The sequence below is a fragment of the Oncorhynchus kisutch genome, linkage group LG23 (genome assembly GCF_002021735.2).
Source record: "Oncorhynchus kisutch isolate 150728-3 linkage group LG23, Okis_V2, whole genome shotgun sequence".
In the NCBI taxonomy this organism is placed as follows: Eukaryota; Metazoa; Chordata; class Actinopteri; order Salmoniformes; family Salmonidae; genus Oncorhynchus; species Oncorhynchus kisutch.
Genome location: NC_034196.2, coordinates 34,478,828 through 34,501,658, shown reverse-complemented (window position 1 = coordinate 34,501,658; position 22,831 = coordinate 34,478,828). Strand labels below are relative to the sequence as shown.

The window sequence follows — 22,831 nt, the reverse complement described above, 5'->3', positions numbered from 1 at the left end:
TCCCGGTGCTCTCTCTCTCTCTGCCGTCTGTGAAACTATGTCCCGGTGCTCTCTCTCTCTCTCTCTCTCTGCCGTCTGTGGAACTATGTCCCCGGTGCTCTCTCTCTCTCTGCCGTCTGTGGAACTATGTCCCCGGTGCTCTCTCTCTCTCTCTGCCGTCTGTGGAACTATGTCCCCGGTGCTCTCTCTCTCTCTCTCTCTCTGCCGTCTGTGGAACTATGTCCCGGTGCTCTCTCTCTCTCTGCCGTCTGTGAAACTATGTCCCGGTGCTCTCTCTCTCTCTGCCGTCTGTGAAACTATGTCCCCGGTGCTCTCTCTCTCTCTGCCGTCTGTGAAACTATGTCCCGGTGCTCTCTCTCTCTCTGCCGTCTGTGAAACTATGTCCCGGTGCTCTCTCTCTCTCTGCCGTCTGTGAAACTATGTCCCGGTGCTCTCTCTCTCTCTGCCGTCTGTGAAAACTATGTCCCGGTGCTCTCTCTCTCTCTGCCGTCTGTGAAACTATGTCCCGGTGCTCTCTCTCTCTCTGCCGTCTGTGAAACTATGTCCCGGTGCTCTCTCTCTCTCTGCCGTCTGTGAAACTATGTCCCGGTGCTCTCTCTCTCTCTGCCGTCTGTGAAACTATGTCCCGGTGCTCTCTCTCTCTCTGCCGTCTGTGAAACTATGTCCCGGTGCTCTCGCTCTCTCTGCCGTCTGTGAAACTATGTCCCGGTGCTCTCTCTCTCTCTGCGTCTGTGAAACTATGTCCCGGTGCTCTCTCTCTCTCTGCCGTCTGTGAAACTATGTCCCGGTGCTCTCTCTCTCTCTGCCGTCTGTGAAACTATGTCCCGGTGCTCTCTCTCTCTCTGCCGTCTGTGAAACTATGTCCCGGTGCTCTCTCTCTCTCTGCCGTCTGTGAAACTATGTCCCGGTGCTCTCTCTCTCTCTGCCGTCTGTGAAACTATGTCCCGGTGCTCTCTCTCTCTCTGCCGTCTGTGAAACTATGTCCCAGTGCTCTCTCTCTCTCTGCCGTCTGTGAAACTATGTCCCGGTGCTCTCTCTCTCTCTCTGCCGTCTGTGAAACTATGTCCCGGTGCTCTCTCTCTCTCTGCCGTCTGTGAAACTATGTCCCGGTGCTCTCTCTCTCTCTGCCGTCTGTGGAACTATGTCCCCGGTGCTCTCTCTCTCTCTCTCTCTCTCTCTGCCGTCTGTGGAACTATGTCCCGGTGCTCTCTCTGCAGTCTGGAGTAATTGGGCAGTTATATATAATTACCGTGTAACGTTTCTCCCCTAACCTTTGTTTTATAGCTGAGAGAAGCATTTTATGTGTGTGTGCCTGTGTGTGTGTGTATTTTATGTGACTCTCTTCTCACCGGCGGTTCTCCCCTCTCAAAACAGCCCATAAATATTTCAGCGGCGTCATCAACCAAACAATAATAAAATAATAATTTGACGGCTGATTAAACAGCTAAACTTAGACTTTTTAATGTGCATTTAAATGTGTATTTGCATAAACATGCTTGGTAAACTCCTCTTTAGAGGACAGCGATGCCTCGTAGCGCACACACACACACACACACACACACACGTTGCAGCCGACTTCTGAAGCTTAATAAAAGCTTAATTATGTCCACAAACCTCAGCCAAGAATATCACAGGAAGGATTCACTCACACACACACACACACACACACACACTTTGGTTGGGGATGCGCTATATTGAGATTTGGTCTGTAAATACATTAATAAAACCAGGTGATTATGACATATGGGTTTTTAGCTTCCTGGTTTACCATATTAAATTCAACTTAGTTGAAGGAAGTCACCCTGTGGACTGCACAGATTGAGGAGTATAGAACAGACAGCATCATATGTACAAGCACGTATAGCTTCTGTTCCAAATGGCACCCTATACCCTACAGTCCTATGAGCCCTGGTCAAAAGTAGTCCACTACATAGGGAATAGGGTGCCATTTGGGATGCAGATAAGACACTATATAAGCATCAGATCGATAGAGAATAGATGAAGACCTACTGTATAATGGGAGGTAGAAGTTGTGTCAGGAATGAGGATCTTCTTACACCAGGCCTCTAATCTTCCCTGCATTAAAACACAAACAAATCCCTGACCACAACACACACATGGCCAGCATACACACACAGGCATAGCACAAACAGGCACACACAGGACAACACACACACACACACACAACCTCCCCCCGAAATACACACACACACACACACACACACACACACACACACCAGTATAGACTGCTGTCAGTAGAGCTTGATAAAGCCCTGTCAGCGTTCCCCTGTCTTGGGGAGGTGGGGGAGGGGGAGTTATCTGAAGTCTGTCTTTAACAAGTTGTGAGTCAGACACTAAGATAATGAATCGATGAGGATGCCTTTTGACTCGCAGATGGACAAACGCAGGGCACGATATTTGCAGCGTTCCCAAATCATTCATACACCTAAAGCTACTGTAACTGTTTCTTACAATAAAGGGCCACGACGACTGGATGTGATTTCAAACAATTCTGGTGGTCCAGAGACCGTTTCTCAATGGGATCATTCTCTAGCGTTCTTTGGTCCTAACCATCCTCTAACATTCCCCACCTACTGTATGCCATGTCTCCACCATACCACAACCATCTCTATGGCTCATTATGTAATACAATATACTGTCCATTTATATGGACAATCATTTTGTGAAGTCAGCATACAAACCAATACGCTTTAACACATGCAATACAGAAAACACTAGAAACTTCATTCCCCCAGTCTCTGTGGCCTGCTGTCTGGCCATGTACTGAACCTACATCTGTCCTATGTCCCACTGTTCATCACCACAACTCTCCTCTCTGTTCCCAGACTGTGAGTGCTACGACCACTAACTATCCTCTCTGTTCCCAGACTAACTCTCCTCTCTGTTCCCAGACTGTGAGTGCTACGACCACTAACTATCCTCTCTGTTCCCAGACTGTGAGTGCTACGACCACTAACTCCCCTCTCTGTTCCCAGACTGAGTGCTACGACCACTAACTCTCCTCTCTGTTCCCAGACTGTGAGTGCTACGACCACTAACTCTCCTCTCTGTTCCCAGACTGTGAGTGCTACGACCACTAACTCCCCTCTCTGTTCCCAGACTGAGTGCTACGACCACTAACTCCCCTCTCTGTTCCGACTGTGAGTGCTACGACCACTAACTCTCCTCTCTGTTCCCAGACTGTGAGTGCTACGACCACTAACTCTCCTCTCTGTTCCCAGACTGTGAGTGCTACGACCACTAACTCTCCTCTCTGTTCCCAGACTGAGTGCTACGGCCACTAACTATCCTCTGTTCCCAGACTGTGAGTGCTACGACCACTAACTCTCCTCTCTGTTCCCAGACTGAGTGCTATGGCCACTAACTATCCTCTCTGTTCCCAGACTGTGAGTGCTACGGCCACTCTAACCGCTGCAGCTACATAGACTACCTGAACATCGTGACGTGCGTCAGCTGCAAGCACAATACCAGAGGACAGAACTGCCAGCACTGCAGACTGGGCTACTTCAGAAACGCGTCCGCCGAACTAGACGACGAGGGTGTCTGCATCGGTCAGTCACAATGTGTGTGTGTGTGTGTGTGTGTGTGTGTGTGTGTGTGTGTGTGTGTGTGTGTTTATTGCAGAATAATCATTAGGCATTGTGTGTTACACAAACAGTATGAAATGTTGATCCACCAAGACGTCATTGATCAGAAATACAGTTTAGAGATCAGCATCTCCAAACAAACTGCCAGAAAAAACTGCTAAACAGATAGACAGTAAAAACACTGACTCACTGACAGACTATTAATCCTCCTGGATTCTCTGTGGAGCTGAATGTAGATCAGACTATTAATCCTCCTGGATTCTCTGTGGAGCTGAATGTAGATCAGACTATTAATCCTCCTGGATTCTCTGTGGAGCTGAATGTGGATCAGACTATTAATCCTCCTGGATTCTCTGTGGAGCTGAATGTAGATCAGACTATCAATCCTCCTGGATTCTCTGTGGAGCTGAATGTAGATCAGACTATTAATCCTCCTGGATTCTCTGTGGAGCTGAATGTGGATCAGACTATTAATCCTCCTGGATTCTCTGTGGAGCTGAATGTGGATCAGACTATTAATCCTCCTGGATTCTCTGTGGAGCTGAATGTGGATAAGACTATTAATTCTCCTGGATTCTCTGTGGAGCTGACTGTAGATCAGACTATCAATCCTCCTGGATTCTCTGTGGAGCTGAATGTGGATCAGACTATTAATCCTCCTGGATTCTCTGTGGAGCTGAATGTGGATCAGACTATTAATCCTCCTGGATTCTCTGTGGAGCTGAATGTAGATCAGACTATTAATCCTCCTGGATTCTCTGTGGAGCTGAATGTGGATCAGACTATTAATTCTCCTGGATTCTCTGTGGAGCTGAATGTAGATCAGACTATCAATCCTCCTGGATTCTCTGTGGAGCTGAATGTGGATCAGACTATTAATCCTCCTGGATTCTCTGTGGAGCTGAATGTGGATAAGACTATTAATTCTCCTGGATTCTCTGTGGAGCTGAATGTAGATCAGACTATTATTACTCCTGGATTCTCTGTGGAGCTGACTAGTGTTGATGTAGTCCATCTGCAGGTGAGAGGTGGGGGGCTGGATGAGGGTAGCAGGAGGGTGGGAAGAGGGTAGCAGGAGGGTGGGAAGAAGGTAGGAGGAGAGCTGGAGGAGGGTAGAAGGGGGGCACAAGGAGAGTCGGTAGGATAACCCTGTCACAGTGGGGGCAGGTCCAGGCCTCAGAGTCAGCAGAAATGAGGGCCCCATTAGCTCACCTGCCAGGCTACTGGCACACAGAGACTGGCATTGAATCAATACAGTAGAGAGAGTTTTACACATGCACACATACACCAAATTAACTTAAAAATAAATATATTTTCTAACTTGCCTGCCTCCCTCCATCTCTTTCTCCATTCCTCTATCCCCTTCTCCCTCTATCCCCTTCTATCCCCTCTCCCCCTATCCCTATCCCTCTATCCCCTTCTATCTCCCTCTCCCTCTTCCCCCCCCTCTCCCTCTATCCCCCCCTCTCCCTCCATCCCCCCCTCTCCCTCCATCCCCCTCTCCCTCCATCCCCCTCCCTCCATCCCTCCCCCTCTCCCTCCATCCCTCCATCTCTCCCTCCATCCCCCTCTCCCTCCATCCCCCTCCCCCTCCCTCTCCCCCCATCCCCCTCTCCCTCCATCCCCCTCTCCCCCCCATCCCCCTCTCCCTCCCTCTCCCTCTCCCCCCCATCCCCCTCTCCCTCCATCCCCCTCTCCCTCCCTCTCCCTCTCCCCCCATCCCCCTCTCCCTCCATCTATCTTCCTCGATCCCCCTCGAACCCCCTCTATCCCCCTCTCCCTCCATCCCTCCATCCCCCTCTCCCTCCATCTATCTTCCTCGACCCCCCTCAATCCCCCTCTCCCTCTATCCCCCTCTCCCTCTATCCCCCTCTATCCCCCTCTCCCTCGATCCCCCTCTATCCCCCTCCCTCGATCCCCCTCTATCCCCCTCCCTCGATCCCCCTCTATCCCCTCTCCCTCCATCCCCCTCTATCCCCCCTCTCCCTCCATCCCCCTCTCCCTCTATCCCCCTCCTCTCCCCCCTCTTCCTCCCTCTTCCTCGATCCCTCTCTTCCTCGATCCCCCTCTCCCTCGATCCCCCTCGATCCCCTCTTCCTCGACCCCCCTCTTCCTCGACCCCCCTCTTCCTCGACCCCCCTCTTCCTCGACCCCCCTCTTCCTCGACCCCCCTCTATCCCCGACCCCCCCTCTATCCCCGATCCCCCTCTCCCTCGATCCCCCTCGATCCCCCTCTCCCTCGATCCCCCTCGATCCCCCTCTTCCTCGATCCCCCTCGATCCCCCTCTTCCTCGACCCCCCTCTCCCCAGAGTGTAACTGTAACCAGATGGGTTCTGTCCATGACCGGTGTAATGGAACAGGCTTCTGCCAGTGTAAAGATGGCGCTACGGGGCCCAAGTGTGATGACTGTTTCCCTGGGTACTACTGGAAACAAGGCTGTTACTGTGAGTATACAGGGGGAGATATGCACTTGGCTGTGTGTGTGTGTGGGGTGTAGATGTGTGGGGGGGAAAGATAGTGTGTGTAACACCTTAACCCTCCTTCCCCCTATCATATCCCATAGAGTCAGGGCCAGTCTCAAACACATACAGCCCCAGCCTCCTTTTCTCTCTGAGGCTGGCTTTGGAATCCCTCCTTACTGCAGTTTGTTAGTTAGCCAATTGGGTCAATCAGTAGAGCACAGTGGATCCCATATTAGATTAAGGTGAGAGAGTAAAAAGGTTTTCGGGGGCATAAACATGCATGATACACAGAGAGCTCCAGAACATAAAAGCTTTGAGCATACTTTTGTCATCATGCCCTACAAATCTTCACAGGTCTTTACATCACACCCCCGCACAAGCACACACGTGATGCGGGCACACACGCTGTGACACACACACACACTCTCGTAAACACACACTGTGTTTTAGGCCAAATATCTTGTACAGTATAAAAACTACCAGCATGTTATTTCCCACCCCTTTTTCATTCAGCCTATGATTTACAGACAACTAAGAAATGTTTAAAGAGACTTCTGAACAAAAATAGAGACATTACTCTGATTCAGAGAAAGTGCCTGCTCCAAAAGAACAGGGAAAAAGATGTCAGAAAAGAGAAGGTAGGTGTTATTCGTTGCTGAGCTCTAGGCTAGGATAATTCATATTTTCTTATTTCCCCCCCCCCCCCCCTCTATCGATATACTTTCATTGCTCTTCCCCATCTTGTTATTTCTGTGGCAATACTCCTCTTCTCATCTTCCCCTGGTCGCTCTCTCCTATTTTACTCCTCTTCTCATCTTCCCCCGATCTCTCTCTCCTATTTTACTCCTTCTCATCTTCCCCCGATCTCTCTCTCCTATTTTACTCCTTCTCATCTTCCCCCGATCTCTCTCTCCTATTTTACTCCTCATCTTCCCCCGATCTCTCTCTCCTATTTTACTCCTCTCTTTATTCTCTTTGCTCTTTACTCCCCCATCCTCCTTTTATCTCTCATGGAACGTTGTTGTTTTGCCACTATATCTCCCTCTCTTTCCTGTACCCCTTCAACCTCCTCTCTCGCTTTCATCCTCTTCTCTCCCTCTAACTCATCTACACCTTCTCTACATCCATCCTCACCATCTCGATCACTTCAATCACCCTCCTCAACCTCCTCTCTCGCTTTCATCCTCTTCTCTCCCTCTAACTCATCTACACCTTCTCTACCTCCATCCTCACCATTTCGATCACTTCATTCACCTCTTTCTGCTTCTCTCTCTCTCTTTCTCCCTCCCCCTCTCTCTCAGCCAACGTGTGTGACGAAGAACTGCTCCTATGTCAGAACGGCGGGACGTGCTCCCAGAACCAGAAGTGTATCTGCCCCCCAGAGTTTAAGGGCGTGCTGTGCCAACAGTCACGCTGCGAGGGGGACAAGGCCTGCAACACGGCCTGTACCCCCCACCTCCTCGCCCCCCTACTGCTCTGTGTCCTGCTACCCCACCTTCTGGCCACGTTAACTGCACACTGAGTCACCTGCTGCCCCCTCAAACACAGGGGGAACTGTTGTGTGTGTGGATCCTTAGAGGAGGTTAGGTTGGGAAAGGTCTGCAAATACACACCCACCCACACACACACACACACACCTCACTGACTCGGGGAACGTGTGAGAGTAAAACAAGAGAATGACTTCAGAGAGAACAGAGGAAGGTGGAGGAAAATCATACAACCAAACCCCCCGTCTCTCTCCCTTTAATCTTGAGCTGGAGGAATCTCGATTTCATACCAAAAAGCAGAATTATTATTAAAACGAGCAAACGACTGTTTGACACTTTAAATCACTACTGTTCACTATGAAGAAAAGGGAGGAATTGCTGATGTAACACAAGTACATTTCCTTTGTCTTAATTCATTGAATTAATGTGCCCCTCTTCTCGAGCCCCTGCACTTACTGCTCCAGACAGACGGGGAGTGTGTTTGGCTAGACTTGGGGAGGGCTGGGCTGGGAGCAGATTTGCTGCTGAGGTCCATGTAGAATATACTGTAAACCAGGTTTCACATCTTCCACTCAAAATTACAGACTTGTTTTCACCTTTGACATTTTTTTATTTCAACTTCTTCAGTTGTTATTGTATGTTATGTGCCCACCGACAGACGCTGAGATTATACATCATTATTACAATATCCAGAGGGTTATCAATATTAAGATTTTAGTCACTATAATGGTTGTTATAGGAATGAGTCGCCACAGTTTAGCAAGATTTTATCTTCACACAGTATTCAGGAGTAAAACAGAATTTAAACTTAAACAGTCTGAAAGAAAAAAGAAAAGTATCAATATAATATGACATTATTTGAATAGTTTTTGTAGAGATTATTTTTGTTTGAAGTTATAATAAATGAACTATTCCGGATGAGCATTTTATTACTGTAAACTTCACAGTAAATGTGTTATTTGTTTTTACTTGTACATTGTAAATGTGTCACGACCAAAGCGGTCAGTTGTCTACTCCAGTGGAAGTGTCTAGGTTGCAGAAAAGTACAAAAAGATGACCTCATTTATTGGTAGGGGAGTGGGGTAAGTTGAGCCACCCCTTACTTCTAGGACACCGTACACAAAATGAATCATGTGACCAAATATCTAGAAAGAGGTCATCATTTCATAGTCTGTGAAGGAAAAATCCACATGGAAAAAATGGTAAGTTAGTTAAGTAAAATAAAAAATAGATTGTCTCAAAGTCAGATGTGTTTCATGATGCTTGTGTCTAAACCAAAGTAGATTGTTTTGTACATCAGTTGGGTTCTCTTCAAGCTACAAAATGAGGTGCTAAATATTTCGTGGCATCATTACATCATGTACCTACGTTATATAGGTATATGCACGTCATGTACCTACGTTATATAGGTATATGTACGTCAGCTTTGACATCGGTTTTGCACATTGGCGTTAAAATAATACCGTCCGATTCTGAAATGCTCACCGATATATTGTGCATCCCTAATGAGTTTCCACATCATAGTTTTGCAATGTGTCATGCATATTAACTTATTGTTACAGTGCATCAGGCCCTCTGTATACAACATTAAAACAAGCAGGGGTTTAGCCACCCTTGAGGTTCTTGAGAGAGCAGCCAATTTAGTGACATAAGAGAATAAGTCCCCTTGAGCAGCAGCAAGGGATGACAAAAGACGGAATGAAACTGAAGAGGCACAATGACAAAAAAGAAAACTAACATGTGAAGGAGAGGATAGAGTAGCAGAGGCACACGGTCTTATCTGATGACATGGAGTCTGAGCTTGATGAACATGTCAATCATTTCAGACTGATTTCATGGGCTTCATAGCCTCAAAATGCAGAGACCTTGCACACTGAAACATACTTGTCCCAGACAACTGGTCAAGAAATGGAACGGTAAGTGATTTTGAACAGAGATCTATATCTGAATGTAGCCCTACATTTAAGATATGATATAGCACACCTGCATTCCATGAATTAAACTTTGACCTACCAGCACCATGCCCCGATGTCACAGGACATCACACACTTACCCCCGAGGCGGATCCATGCTAAACTTACCCCGTAAGTTGTGCCAATAGACCACTGTTTAGACAACAGTTTGTGTTTCCATGAATTCTGGTTATTTCCAGGGATACACAACATCCTGAAATACACTACATGACCAAAAGTATGTGGATACCTGGTCGTTGAACATCTCATTCTAAAACCATGGGCATTAATATAGAGTTGGTCCCCCTTTTGCTGCTATAACATCCTCCACTCTTCCTGGGAAGGCTTTCCACGAGATGTTGGAACATTACTGCAGGTGAAAAATTCATGACTGTTTGATTTACAAGTATCTAGAATGACCTCCCAGACATATTCAGACAGAAAACATAGGGCTAATGAATGTGTAAGCAGAATAAAGGCTGAGCTCAGGTGAATGGACAGAGCTGGATAAACAAAGAGTTAACCACTAGACATGTAAAAACAGAACGGAAGCAGAATCCATAAGAGTGTACAGACTGGGTCAATAACCACTAGAAATGTAAAAACAGAATGTAAGCAGAATCCATAAGAGAGTGTACAGCCTGGGTCAATAACCACTAGAAATGTAAAAACAGAATGTAAGCAGAATCCATAAGAGTGTACAGACTGGGTCAATAACCACTAGAAATGTAAAAACAGAATGTAAGCAGAATCCATAAGAGTGTACAGCCTGGGTCAATAACCACTAGAAATGTAAAAACAGAACATAAGCAGAAAATGTAAAAGAATCCATGGTTGTACTAATCAAGTATTATTAGAAGAGCACTTATACTGAGAAAGTATATATGCAATAAATGTATTCTTTTTTGGATGAACACTATGGCGCCGCCACCAATATAATCTAAACTGAAGCAGATGTGGGCGTTAACAAGCAAGATTTGAGACAAAATATTGGTGGCTCCAAGCCAAGGGGAGTTAATTATCTACATAGAGAGGAGCGTCTGTTATTTGAAGGTGGAAACCTACAAAGCCTGAGGTCTGTAACAAGGAAAGTCAGTTCCTGTAATAAAGTCCATTTGAATTTACAACTTCCGGTATCTGAGAAATATTTGATTCAATATTTCCACAAACTTCCATTCAGCCACAAGAGCATTAGTGAGGTCAGGCACTGATGTTGGGCAATTAGACCTGGCTCGCAGTCGACATTCCAATTCATCTCAACGGTATATGATGGGGTTGAAGTCAGAGCTGTGTGCAGGCCAGTCAAGTTCTTACACACCGATCAACAAACCATTTCTGTATGGACCTCGCTTTGTGCACAGAAATAGGAAAGGTTCTTCCCCAAACTGTTTCAATAAAGTCAGAAGCACAGAATTTGTAGAATGTGTGTGTGCTGTAGCATTACAATTTCCTTTCGCTGGAACTAAGGGGCCTAACCCAAACCATGACAAAAAGGACCAGACCATTATTCATCTTACAAACTTTACAGTTGGCACTATGCAGTCGGGCAGGTAGCGTTCTTCGGCATCTGCCAAACCCAGATATGTCCATTGCACTGCCAGATGGTGAAGCGCGTTCATCACTCCAGAGAATGCGTTTCCACTGCTCCAGAGTCCAATGGCGGTGAGCTTTACACCACTCCAGCCGACGCTTGGCATTGCGCATGGCTTGTTTGCAGCTGCTCGGCCAAGGAAACCCATTTCATGAAGCTCCCAACGAACAGTTCTTGTGCTGACATTGCTTCCAGAGGCAGTTTGGAACTCAGTAATGACTGTTGCAATCGAGGACAGAAGATGTTTTACACGCTTCAGCACTAGGCGGTCCCATTCTGTGCGCTTGTGTGGCTTCCACTTTGAGGCTGAGCCGTTGTTGCTCCTAGACTACACATTTCCACTTTACAATCACAGCACTTCCAGTTTCCCGGGGTAGCACCAGCAGGGCAGAAATTTGACGAAATGACTTGTTGGAAAGATGGCATCCTGTGACGGTGCCACGTTGAAAGTCATTGAGCTTTTCATTAAGGCCATTCTACTGCCAGTGTTTGTCTATGGCGATTGCATGGACGTGTGCTGGAATTTATACACCTGCCAGCAACAGGTGTGGCTGAAAAATCTATATCCACTAAAGGGTGTCCACATACTTCTGTATATATAGTGTATATGTAGATATCGTTGTTAGAAAGTATACTACATTTCCCTTGACGTAGTGATGCTGAATGTAAAAAAAATGGCTCAACATACTCCACTCTCACCTATGTAATTTCCTTCGGGTCAGACATGTTTTATGCAAACAGAAAAGGAGCGGACATGATTGACACCAACACATCCAGCTCAGTTCCATTGGGAATTAGGAAGAACTGAAATTAAACCAAAAATGGCAACATAACGTCCTAATAATAAACATTTAAATACCCATAAGGTTCTGAGAACAAAATGACAGTAATAGGCCAAAACATAACGGTCTCCACATAGAAATAGACTTACTAGAATAGGAAAAGACCCCTGTTTGTCCCACTAAGAGATGGTCATTGGCGTGGAAACCCAGGGTTTAAAGGATCATCCTACCCTAGGTACTGTGTGGCATCCTTTATTTGGAGTAGAATTTCATTGAGAAAGTAGTTCCCCGTGTTAGTGGAGTCGTGTTAGTGGAGTCGGTGACATTGGATGTAAACAAGACAACTACAGGTGAAATGCACTCACGCCGTAACAGGATGAACACATTTAGACAAAAGCACCACGAACACCTGGGAGGAATGAAAAAAAAGAAAGAAAGAAAAGTGGGTGGGTGTCAGCATGCAATAAGACAGAAAAGACATTCAGGCGGTGGTAATAAAATCCTGTTCTAGTCTGTCTGTAAGGCATCTCTATTCTGGGCTCCGCTTCAGAAGAAGTCTATTGTTAACATGAAGGGCAGTGGGATGAACTGAGACGTGTGGGGGAGATCCTCTGGGGGATGGGGCAGAGATCAGAGACCAGCGTGGGAGTTGTCCTGGCTGAACCGCACTGATCTAGGACCAGATTCCCCTACCACACAGTCCTACACTCAAGCATTAGGAGAATGGAAACTATGGCCTTAGAGGAAAGTTGTACCTATGCCGATCAGAACTGGTGAAAGGATTGTGGTATGATGAGTTGTGTGTGTGAGACACACACAAGGCCCAACGTATAATGTTAGTGTACCATCTACCTCTAAAGTGAAAGATGCCTATAACAAAATGCACATTTTTATTTGACCACTATTTTAGCAGTGGTTCAGAAAAACAAAGCATACCATGTTGACCATGGTCAATTTAGTTTCCCTAACACTTTAGAGACGGAATCAGCTGATTGGTTTGGTGAACAATAATATACAAGGCCATATTCAGTACGAAAACGTTCTCGAAAGATGCAGATAGAGATTCCACAAGTAGAGCTGACGCGACTCCTTATTCTGCATGTCAGAGATGCATGTTTCTTTCTGAACGTTCCAAAACAATGAGTCCGGTTGAACATGCCCCAGGTGAACAAGCACCAATTGCAAACAAATAAAATAATTTTGCAGATTAAAATTAAATGTAAACAATTGTTCAATTTCAAATAAGATGATTCATTTAATCAACTTAAAAAAGATCTACATACTTGATTTGGTTTAAACTGGCACTATGGTTCTTTTGGGGCAAAGGTCTAAGAAAAACTATTTCTCCCAGAAACTATATTGCATTGAAATGAAGAAGAAATGATTTGCACCATTACCTTCTAAACACTGGACAGTATCGTGACAGGTGACACGCACAAGGAATAAAGCCATGTATACTTCACTGCAGTTGCTGAGAGTCACAGGAAGTCTTTGGTTCCAACATTTGAGGAGGTAGCTGGCCTGAAGTCCAACAGCGGTGAATAATACATATAACCTTGTCTCTGTCGACAAGAAAGGTAACCTAAAATGAGTTTTGTTGATAGAGTTGTGTGTGAAAACGAGCTTGTGTAAATGCACTTTGTGATACAACAAATAAAAGTGCATCCAATACCGTACAGACAAACCAGCAGAAGAAAGTGACCAGAGATGTCAAAGCTTCTCCGGGGCATAAAATGGCATTTAACTACTGTACAACATGTCTCCCTATTTAGAAATACAACACCTGTCCCACATTCTCCAGCTACAGTGTTCACTTACACTACGTATGGGTCCATGTTACAAATTCTAGAAAGATGCTTAATGTAACAACCAGGCCCATTCCAATCACAAAATGTAACCTTAATTGCCTCAGTTAATCAGCATCCAGGTGCTAAACAAGGACGCCACTTTAAAAGCAAAATAAAACTAAAATAATTGCCTATAGTCAAATAACTATGGCTGACGACATATACTTTTGCACTTAATATATGCTATAAGCGGAAATAGTGTGTACTTAAAATTGTAATGTAACAGCCATTCTGTTAAGTGGGCTATACTACTAATAAATAACCAGGTATCAAACATTGAGTACCAGCGACATTAGTCTTTGCGCTTTTATGAAGTCCAGAACATTTCTATACAAACGCAGAGCACGTAAGAAAATGAGATTAGGAAATTATAAAATTGTGAACCAAAAAAAGAAAATGAATAAAAGTCACAGGCACAGTGCATTACCCTGGTTACATCTCTCAGTAATAAACTGGAAACACACAAGTACCAGTGTTATAGTACAAGTGCCCTTTCAAAAGGCCCCGCCCCCACTGTCCAAACAAAGGGCAGTTTTTTACAGAGAGGCCAGTGGCCAACCCACATACTCCAGCCATAACAGTCATTAAACAGCTTATTACAAAAACAATTACATTTATTACAGAAATAAAATTAACTGACTTGTAAATGATACAACAGCATCATATTACTGCTTGAGATGGTGAACAGTGATGTTTTTGACTGACTGTTCGACAACCAAACTACTCTGCGTAATCTCTTGCCCTTCCACTCTCGTTCCCATTCCCTGAATTTATCAGAAAGCACACCAATAAAAAAACTAACCAAAACAGAGTCAGTGGTCAGTCCTCTCTCTCCCCCTCTTGGAGTGGGTGGGAGGGATCCATCGGGGGTCTGGGTCTCGTTTCCGGGGGTGAGTGTGTGTGTGGTGGTTGAAGGCTGTAGCACTGTAGCGATTATAGTCTCTCTGACTGGGGTCCCTCGGTGGTCTGTTGACTCCATCTCCTGGGTATGGCGCGGTGATTGGTGAACGGTGTTGCTCTCTGTCCCTCTCCCTGACAGCCCATCTCTGGTTTTGGTACCCAGTTGGGTGACGCTGTTCTGGGCTGTTGCATCCTCGTGGATCCCTCTCAGCTCGTGGGTCTCTTCTGATCTCGGCTTGTGGGAGCCTGATTCTTTCAGCTCGCGGATTCCAGTCTGGTCTATGCTGGGGTGTCTGGACTACCAGACGGGGGTCTCTGGGCCTGTCAGCGTCCTGGGGAGGGGATGCCGACCAGGGCTGCTGGGGGGAGTCCCTGCCCTGGGCGAACAGGGCTGGCTCAGAAGAGCGGCGTAGCTGGAAGGGAGCAGGCCTGGGGGGATGGGCGGTGGGACAGGGGGCAGCAGAGGGAGGGCCTGGTTCTCTGAGGGGGTAAGACGAGCTCCTGGTCAGCTCCTTTTTGAAGATCTTCCTGGCGTCCGTCTTGAAGGTCATCTCATTCGTTGATATAATGACGTCTCGTGTCGCAGCATCCTTGATGAGCGCACCCCAGTCTTGGTTTTCCTAGGACAGACACACAATCAACACGAGGCTAGAAAAGGAAATGCAACCAGACACAGGCCTCCATACAGATACAGGAGGTGGAGCCAATTACCTGGAGTGTCCGTAGATGGCCCAGAATGAACAGGCTAAACTTGGCCCGGGTGATGGTCACATTCAACCTCTGGCGATTCCCCAGGAATCTGGGGGGGGGGGGTCCACCATAGATCAGAAACTATACCCATACCCCAGATAAGCACAGTACTCGTAGTATGAATACTACTTTCCGTAAAGCGTTACATAAATCCAATTTGTTATATCATTACCAAGTATACGGCCTGGTCACATGACCTTACCAGGAAAGCTTGTACACTCACCCAATGCCGCCCTGCTCGTGGCTTGCCCTGACGCAGGAGACAATGACACAGTCCATCTCTCGGCCCTGGAAGCCTTCCACAGTGTCAACGTCCACCCTGGAATACAATTTTTATTTTGGTCTTTCTAGAGTCCCTTCACACTGCTAGCGGGGAACAACTACAGCAGAAAGGAAGCCATTTCTTTTGGCTCTAATGATTCTGCAAGCTAAGACTACTGAAATGGCTTCCTTTTCTGGCAAATGGTTTCTTTTTACACCAGCAGTGCGAACGGACCCTGGCAATCAACTAACCCCAATGAGAATGCGCATTTATGGTGCAGCACCTGACTCACGTGAGGTTCTTGTTGACCACCTTGGCCATCTCGCGGTTGATGCGGTCCTTCTGGGCATTGTACGGCGTGATGACCCCCACCTTGACCTGCTGCTTCTCAGCCATCAGCCTCAGCAGGAACACTACCAGCTGCACCTCTTTCAGGTTGCTGAACGACCTGGTGACCAGCCAGACGGCAATCAAACAGTCATTCAACATGTATTCAGTCACAAGCACTTTTTCGCAATGTCATTAAAGGGATTGTTCAGCAAGAGGTTGGGAATTGGACCAAAATGTTTTTAACAATTGTTGGCCGTGGCTAGTTTAACAAAATCAAAGTGTGGATCGCAGTCACTCCCTGTCCCTAGACCAGGGGTATTCAACTCTTACCCTACGAGGTCCGGAGTTCAAACCCCCGAGCTGACAAGGTACAAATCTGGCGTTCTGCCCCTGAACAGGCAGTTAACCCACTGTTCCTAGGCTGTCATTGAAAATAAGAATTTGTTCTTAACTGACTTGCCTGGTTAAATAAAGGTAAAAAAAAAAAAAAAAAAAACTCTGCCCTCCATGGAATGATTTTTATGTGCCCTAGAATGTTGGAGATAAGACACCAAATGTCTAAATCATGCAGAGTCAATGAACTATCCCTTTAACATGAATGAATTACAGTAGAATGAATTAAATGGGAGAAGTCATAGGAACATGATCCAGAGCATTTCTTACGCTCCCTCCTTGACCTCCTGACCGTCGGTCACGTCAAACACACGGTAGGGCAGGAGATGCCAGCCAAAGTTCCCCCTCCTCTCTGCAGTCTCACTGAAGACAGGAACACACACACACACACAAATGATAGCCTAGTGGTTAAAGCGTTGGGCCAGTAACCGAAAGGTTACAGACAAAGTAAAACTCTTGTCCTTCTGTCACCGAACAAGGCAGTTAAACCTACTGTTCCCCGGTAGGCCATCATTGTAAATAAGAATGTTCTTAACTTACTTGCCTAGTTAAATCAAGGATAAATAAATAAAAAAATTCACATGCAATGTTAAACGCTTAAAAAGGAGAATTCCTGCAATTCACACCCTCATTTATTGTTGTGCAGTATCAGGTCACACAAAGGACATTAAAAGATCAAAGACCCAAATACATCCTTTTAGAAACTGACATGCTCTCAGTATAGTGATGTACAGCACCAGTCAAAAGTTGACACCTACTCATTCCAGGGTTTACATTTTTTTTACTATTTTCTACAATATAGAATAATAGTGAAGACTATGAAATAACACATATGGAATGCAGCGACAAAAAAAAAAGTGTTAAACAAAATGTGAAGCCACCCTTTGCCTTGACAGCTTTGCACACTTGGAATTCTCTCAACCAGCTTCATGAGGTAATCACCTAGAATTTAAATTAACAGGTGTGCCTTGTGAATTTGTAGAATTTCTTTCTTTATTGCGTTTGAGCCAATCAATTGTGCTGTGACAAGGTAGAGGTGGTGTACAGAACTTTGAAAGGTTTCTTCTAGAGCAGTCGCAAAAACCATCAAATGCTATGATGAAACCAGCTCTCATGAGGACCGCTACAGGAAAGAATCTAAGTCAAATACATTTGGATTTGTTTAACGCTTTTTTTGGTTACTATATGATTCCATGTGTTATTTCATAGATTTGATGTCTTAACTATTAACTGTTGAGGATAGGGAGACGCTAGCGTCTCAACTGGCCAATTGCCAGGGGAAATGCAGAGCGCCAGATTCAAATAAAATAAAACTTTCATTAAATCACACACTCAATTAAAGCTACACTCATGGTGACTCCAGCCAACATGTCAGATTTTAAAAATGCTTTTCGGCGAAAGCATAAGAAGCTATTATCTGATAGCATGCACCCATCTGCACCGTTAGTAAACAAAAGGGATAGCGTAGCAGGCGCTACACAAAACGCTGAAATAAAATATAAAATATGCATTACCTTTGACGAGCTTCTTTTGTTGGCACTCCAATATGTCCCATAAACATCACAATTGGTCCTTTTGTACGATTAATTCCATCCATATATATCGAAAATGGCCATTTATAAAGCCCGTTTGATCCATAAAAAAACAGCTTAGAAAAACACAACGTCACTACAAAATATTTCAAAAGTTGCCTATAAAAACTTTGCCAAAATATTTCAAACTACTTTTGTAATACAACGGTAGGTATTTTTAAACGTTAATAATCTATCAAATTGTAGACGGGGCAATCTTTATTCAATACATGAATGAAAAGGAAAACTCTGCTCATCACGTCTTGTGCAACTCACAAAAGGGTCCCCCGTTCCGAGTTGGCCTACTTCCTGCTAAGACAAAGAAATAACCTCAGCCATATTCCAAACACTGGCGACATCGTGTGGAAGATGTAGGAACGTAAAGTATATTTCTATTAAATTTCCAATGGCAAAGACAAAATAGGGAAGAGATGAAAAAAATAAAAAATCTGAACAGATAGTCCTCTGGGTTTTGCCTGCTACATAAGTTCTGTTATACTCACAGACATGATTCAAACAGTTTTAGAAACTTCGTGTTTTCTATCCAAATCTATGAATAATATGCATATCTTATATTCTTGGCATGAGTAGCAGGAAGTTGAAATTGGGCACGCTATTTATCCAAAAGTGAAAATTCTGCCCCCTAGCTTTAAGAGGTTTAAGCTACAACGTAGAACAAAATACAAATAAAGGAAAGCCCTTGAAATTAGGTGTCTGAACTTTGTCATTCTGAATTTTCTCCGCAACATAATCAATGTTCCCTCTAAGCCGCGCCCAGACGTACAATATCCCTGACATTGCCGCGCAGCTCCCTGGGACTGCTGCGCATTAGAAATATCAGCCCATGGAAAGCAGCACGAGATTGAACTTCGACGTAACTCTAGAGTTCTCCCTGTTAACACGATCAACGTTTCCCTTTAATGTGGCAATTGTGATCAAATCAACACAATATCAAATCAAATATTATTTGTCACCTCACAGTGAAATGCTTACTTAAAAGCCCTTCAACAACACAGCAATACCCCTCCCCAAAATAATTTAAGAGCAGCAGGAAAATAACAATAGCGAGGCTATATACAGGGGGGTCCCGGTTAGTCGAGGTAATATGTACACTACTGTTCATAAGTTGAGGTCGCTTAGAAATGTTCTTGTTTTTCAAAGGAAAGCACATTTGCTTCCATTAAAATATAAAATTGATCACAAATACAGTGTAGACATTGTTAATGTTGTAAATGACTATAGTATCTGAAAACGGTTGGTTTTTATTGGAAAATCTACATAAGCGTACAGGGGCCCATTATCAGCAACCATCACTCCTGTGTTCCAGTGGCACATTGTGTAAGCTAATCCAAGTTGATCATTTTAAAAAGGCTAATTGATCTTTAGAAAACCCTTTTGCAATTATGTGAGCACAGCTGAAAACGGCTGTGCTGATATTAAAGAAGCAATAAAACTGGCCTTCTTTAGACTTGTTGAATATCTGGAGCATCGATTGCAGGCTCAAAATGGCCAGAAACAAATTAACTTTCTTCTGAAACTCAGTCTTGTTCTGAGAAATGAAGGCTATGCCATGTGAAAAATTGCCAATAAACTGAAGATCTCGTACAACGCTGTGTACTACTCCCTTCACAGAACAGTGCAAACTAGATCGAACCAGAATAGAAAGAGTGGGAGGCCCCGTGCACAACTGAGCAAGAGGACAAGTACATTAGAGTCTCTAGTTTGAGAAACAGACACCTCAACTGGCAGCTTTATTAATAGTACCCGCAAAACACCAGTCTCAACGTCAACAGTGAAGAGGCGACTCCGGGATGCTGGCCTAATTTTATGTCATTTTAAATGGACAAAATGTGCTTTCTTTCAAAAACAAGGACATTTCTAAGTGACCCCCAACTTAACGGTAGTGTACATGTAGTTAGAGTTATTAGACTGACTATGCATAGATAAGAGAGTAGCAGCAGCTTAAAAGGGCAATGCAAATAGTCTGGGTAGTCATTTGATTAGATGTTCAGGAGTCTTATGGCTTGGGGGTAGAAGCTGTTAAGAAGCCTCGGACTTGGCACTCTGGTACTGCTTGCCATGCAGAAGCAGAGAAAACAGTCTGACTGGGGTGGCTGGAGTCTGACAATTTTTAGGGCCTTCCTCTGACACTGCCTGGTATAGAAGTCCTGGACGGCAGGAAGCTTGGCCCCGGTGATGTACTGCGCCATTCGCGCTACCCTATTTAGTGCCTTGCCGTCTGGGAGGCCGAGCAGCTGCCATATCAGGTGGCGATGCACCTGTTGAACCTTTTGGAGGATCAGAGGACCCATGCCAAATCTTTTCAGTCTCCTGATGGGGAATAGGTTGTGTCATATCCTGTTCACGACTGTCTTGGTGTGTTTGGACCATGTTAGTCTGTGACGTGGACGCCAAGGAACTTGAAGCCCTCAACCTGATCCACTACAGTCCTATCAATGAGAATGGGGGAATGTTCATGTAGTCCACAATCATCTCCTCTGTCTTGGTCACATTGAGGGAGAGGTTGTTGTCCTTGCACCACACGGTCAGGTCTCTGACCACCTCCCTATAGGCTATTTCACCACTGTTGTGTCATCGGCCAACTTGATGATTGTGTGCGAGTCATGCCCTGGCCGTGCAGTCATGAGTGAACCGGGAGTACAGGAGGGGGCTGAGCACACATCCCTGGGGGGCCCCCGTGTTGAGGATCAGCGTGGCGGATGTGATTGTTACCTAGCCTTACCACATGGGGGCAGCCCGTCAGGAAGCCCAGGAACCAGTTGCAGTGGAAGGTGTTTAGTCCAGGGTCCTTAGCTTGTTGATGAGCTTTGAAGGCACTATGGTGTTGAACGCTGAGCTGTTGTCAATGAACAGCATTCTCACGTAGGTGTTCCTTTTGCCCAGGTGGGAAAGGGCAGTGAGGAGTGCAATAGAGATTGCATCATCTGTGGATCTGTTGGGGCAGTATGCAAATTGGAGTGGGTCTAGGGTTTCTGGGATAATGGTGTTGTGAGCCATGACCAGCCTTTCAAAGCACTTCATGGCTACAGACGTGAGTGCTACAGGTCGGTGGTCATTTAGGCAGGTTACCGTAGTGTTCTTGGGCACAGGGACTATGGTGGTCTGCTTGATACATGTTGGTATTACAGACTCTGACAGGGAGAGTTTGAAAATATCAGTGAAAACACTTGCCAGTTGGAGCATGCTAGGAGTACACGTCCTGGTAATCTGTCTGGCCCTGCGGCCTTGTGAATGTTGACCTGTTTAAAGGTATCACTCATGTAGGCTGCGGAGAGCGTGATCACAGTCGTGTGGAACAGCTCATGTCACATGCATGTTTCAGTGTTTCTTGCCTCGAAGTGAGCATGGAAGTTAGCTCGTCTGGTAGGCTCGGGTCACTGGGCAGCTCACAGCTGTGCTGCCCTTTGTAATCTAATAGTTTGCAAGCCCTGCCACATCCGACGAGCGTTGGAGACGGTGTAGTACGATTCGTTCTTAAGGTTTTTTATAAGCTTCCGGGTTAGAGTCCCGCTCCTTGAAAGCGGCAGCTCCACTATTTAGCTCAGTGTGGATGTTGCCTGTAATCCATGGCTTCTGATTGGGGTATATACATAATATTAGCCACTTTCAAAGCAACATACTGAAACAAAAAATAACTACGCAGGAGATTTTGTTGTAGGCCGAATTCAGTGTAGGATTCTATTGCAATTCTAACTCAGCCGGTACTCACAGACCTGAGCGGCATAACCAAATCAGAGCTGCGATAGGCCACTATGCAAAAAGACCATTGTCATATATGGATCTGTGCCATTTATGTTGAACTGGAGGGTGTTTACAGCATGAGCAGTCGTGAGGAGATGCACTTGTTTTGAGATCAAAGCAAGAGCTGCATGTAGCCATGTGTGCAATTCTTTTTCATATCCTTTGCTAGTTAGTGAGTTACTATCCCAATTATAGATAATTTGTAGGCAGCAATAGGAGAGTGATTGCTTCCTCCAAAAGCTATTTGAAAAGCAAGTCAAGTAAAGAACATTTTTGTCTTGAAGGGGCAGTGTTGTATTTTGAGACAGGCTTGAATAAGCCAAGTAGCCAATAGGCAGAGGGTAGCATAATTTGTCTGATTCTCTGTAATAAGGCTATTGGAATAATAATGCATTTATTTTGTTAAGTGGTTACTTGCATCAAACAACATTTCCAGTCACCTTGTCTGAAGGACAAGTGGATAAACAGGTTAACGTCAACTGAAAAGTGGTGATACATATGTATTCACCAATTTTGCTATGAAGCCCATAAATAAGATCTGCCACAACCAATAACCTTAAGTCACATAATTAGTTAAATAAAGTCCACCTGTGTGCAATCTACGTGTCACATGATCTGTCACATGATCTCAGTATATATACACACGTTCTGAAAGGCCCCAGAGTCTGCAACACCAAGCAAGCGGCACTATGAAGACCAAGGAACTCTCCAAACAGGTCAGGGACAAAGTTGTGGACAAGTACAGATCAGGGTTAGGTTCTTCATTTTTTTTGCAAACTGAACATCCTACGGAGCACCATTAAAATGGAAAGAATATGGCGCCACAAACCTGCCAAGTGAGGGCTGCCCACCAAAACTCACAGACCAGGGAAGGAGGGCACTAATCAGAGGCAACAAAGAGACCAAAGATAACCCTGAAGGAGCTGCAAAGCCCCACAGTGGAGACTGGAGGATCTGCCCATAGGACCACTTTAAGCCGTACACTCCACAGAGCTGGGATTTACAGAAGTGTCAAAAAAAACATTTGGTGTTCGCCAAAAGGCATGTGGGGAACCTCCCCAAACATATAGAAGAATGTACTCTGGTCAGATGAGACTAAAATTGAGCTTTTTGGCTATCAAGGAAAACACTAT

General features: G+C 45.2%; 2 protein-coding genes across 5 annotated transcripts in view; one reads left to right on the top strand and one right to left on the bottom strand.

Annotated features, from left to right (window-relative positions):
- The window catches only part of ntng2b (netrin g2b), a 130,825-nt gene extending 122,021 nt beyond the window's left edge, over positions 1 to 8,804 (top strand). For all 3 annotated transcript variants that reach the window (XM_031802704.1, XM_031802703.1, XM_031802705.1), the window contains 3 exons: positions 3,405 to 3,572; positions 5,919 to 6,053; positions 7,373 to 8,804. In XM_031802704.1, coding sequence (XP_031658564.1) covers positions 3,405 to 3,572; positions 5,919 to 6,053; positions 7,373 to 7,593 — 524 coding nt within the window. In that variant the 3' untranslated portion in view covers positions 7,594 to 8,804. The remainder of the gene's footprint in view (positions 1 to 3,404; positions 3,573 to 5,918; positions 6,054 to 7,372) is intronic.
- Positions 8,805 to 13,113: 4,309 nt separating this feature from the next.
- Positions 13,114 to 22,831, bottom strand: part of setx (senataxin) — a 57,109-nt gene continuing 47,391 nt past the window's right edge. For both annotated transcript variants that reach the window (XM_020458380.2, XM_020458381.2), the window contains 5 exons: positions 16,636 to 16,728; positions 15,935 to 16,090; positions 15,604 to 15,699; positions 15,342 to 15,429; positions 13,114 to 15,250 (listed from right to left, as the gene is read on the bottom strand). In XM_020458380.2, coding sequence (XP_020313969.1) covers positions 14,543 to 15,250; positions 15,342 to 15,429; positions 15,604 to 15,699; positions 15,935 to 16,090; positions 16,636 to 16,728 — 1,141 coding nt within the window. In that variant the 3' untranslated portion in view covers positions 13,114 to 14,542. The remainder of the gene's footprint in view (positions 15,251 to 15,341; positions 15,430 to 15,603; positions 15,700 to 15,934; positions 16,091 to 16,635; positions 16,729 to 22,831) is intronic.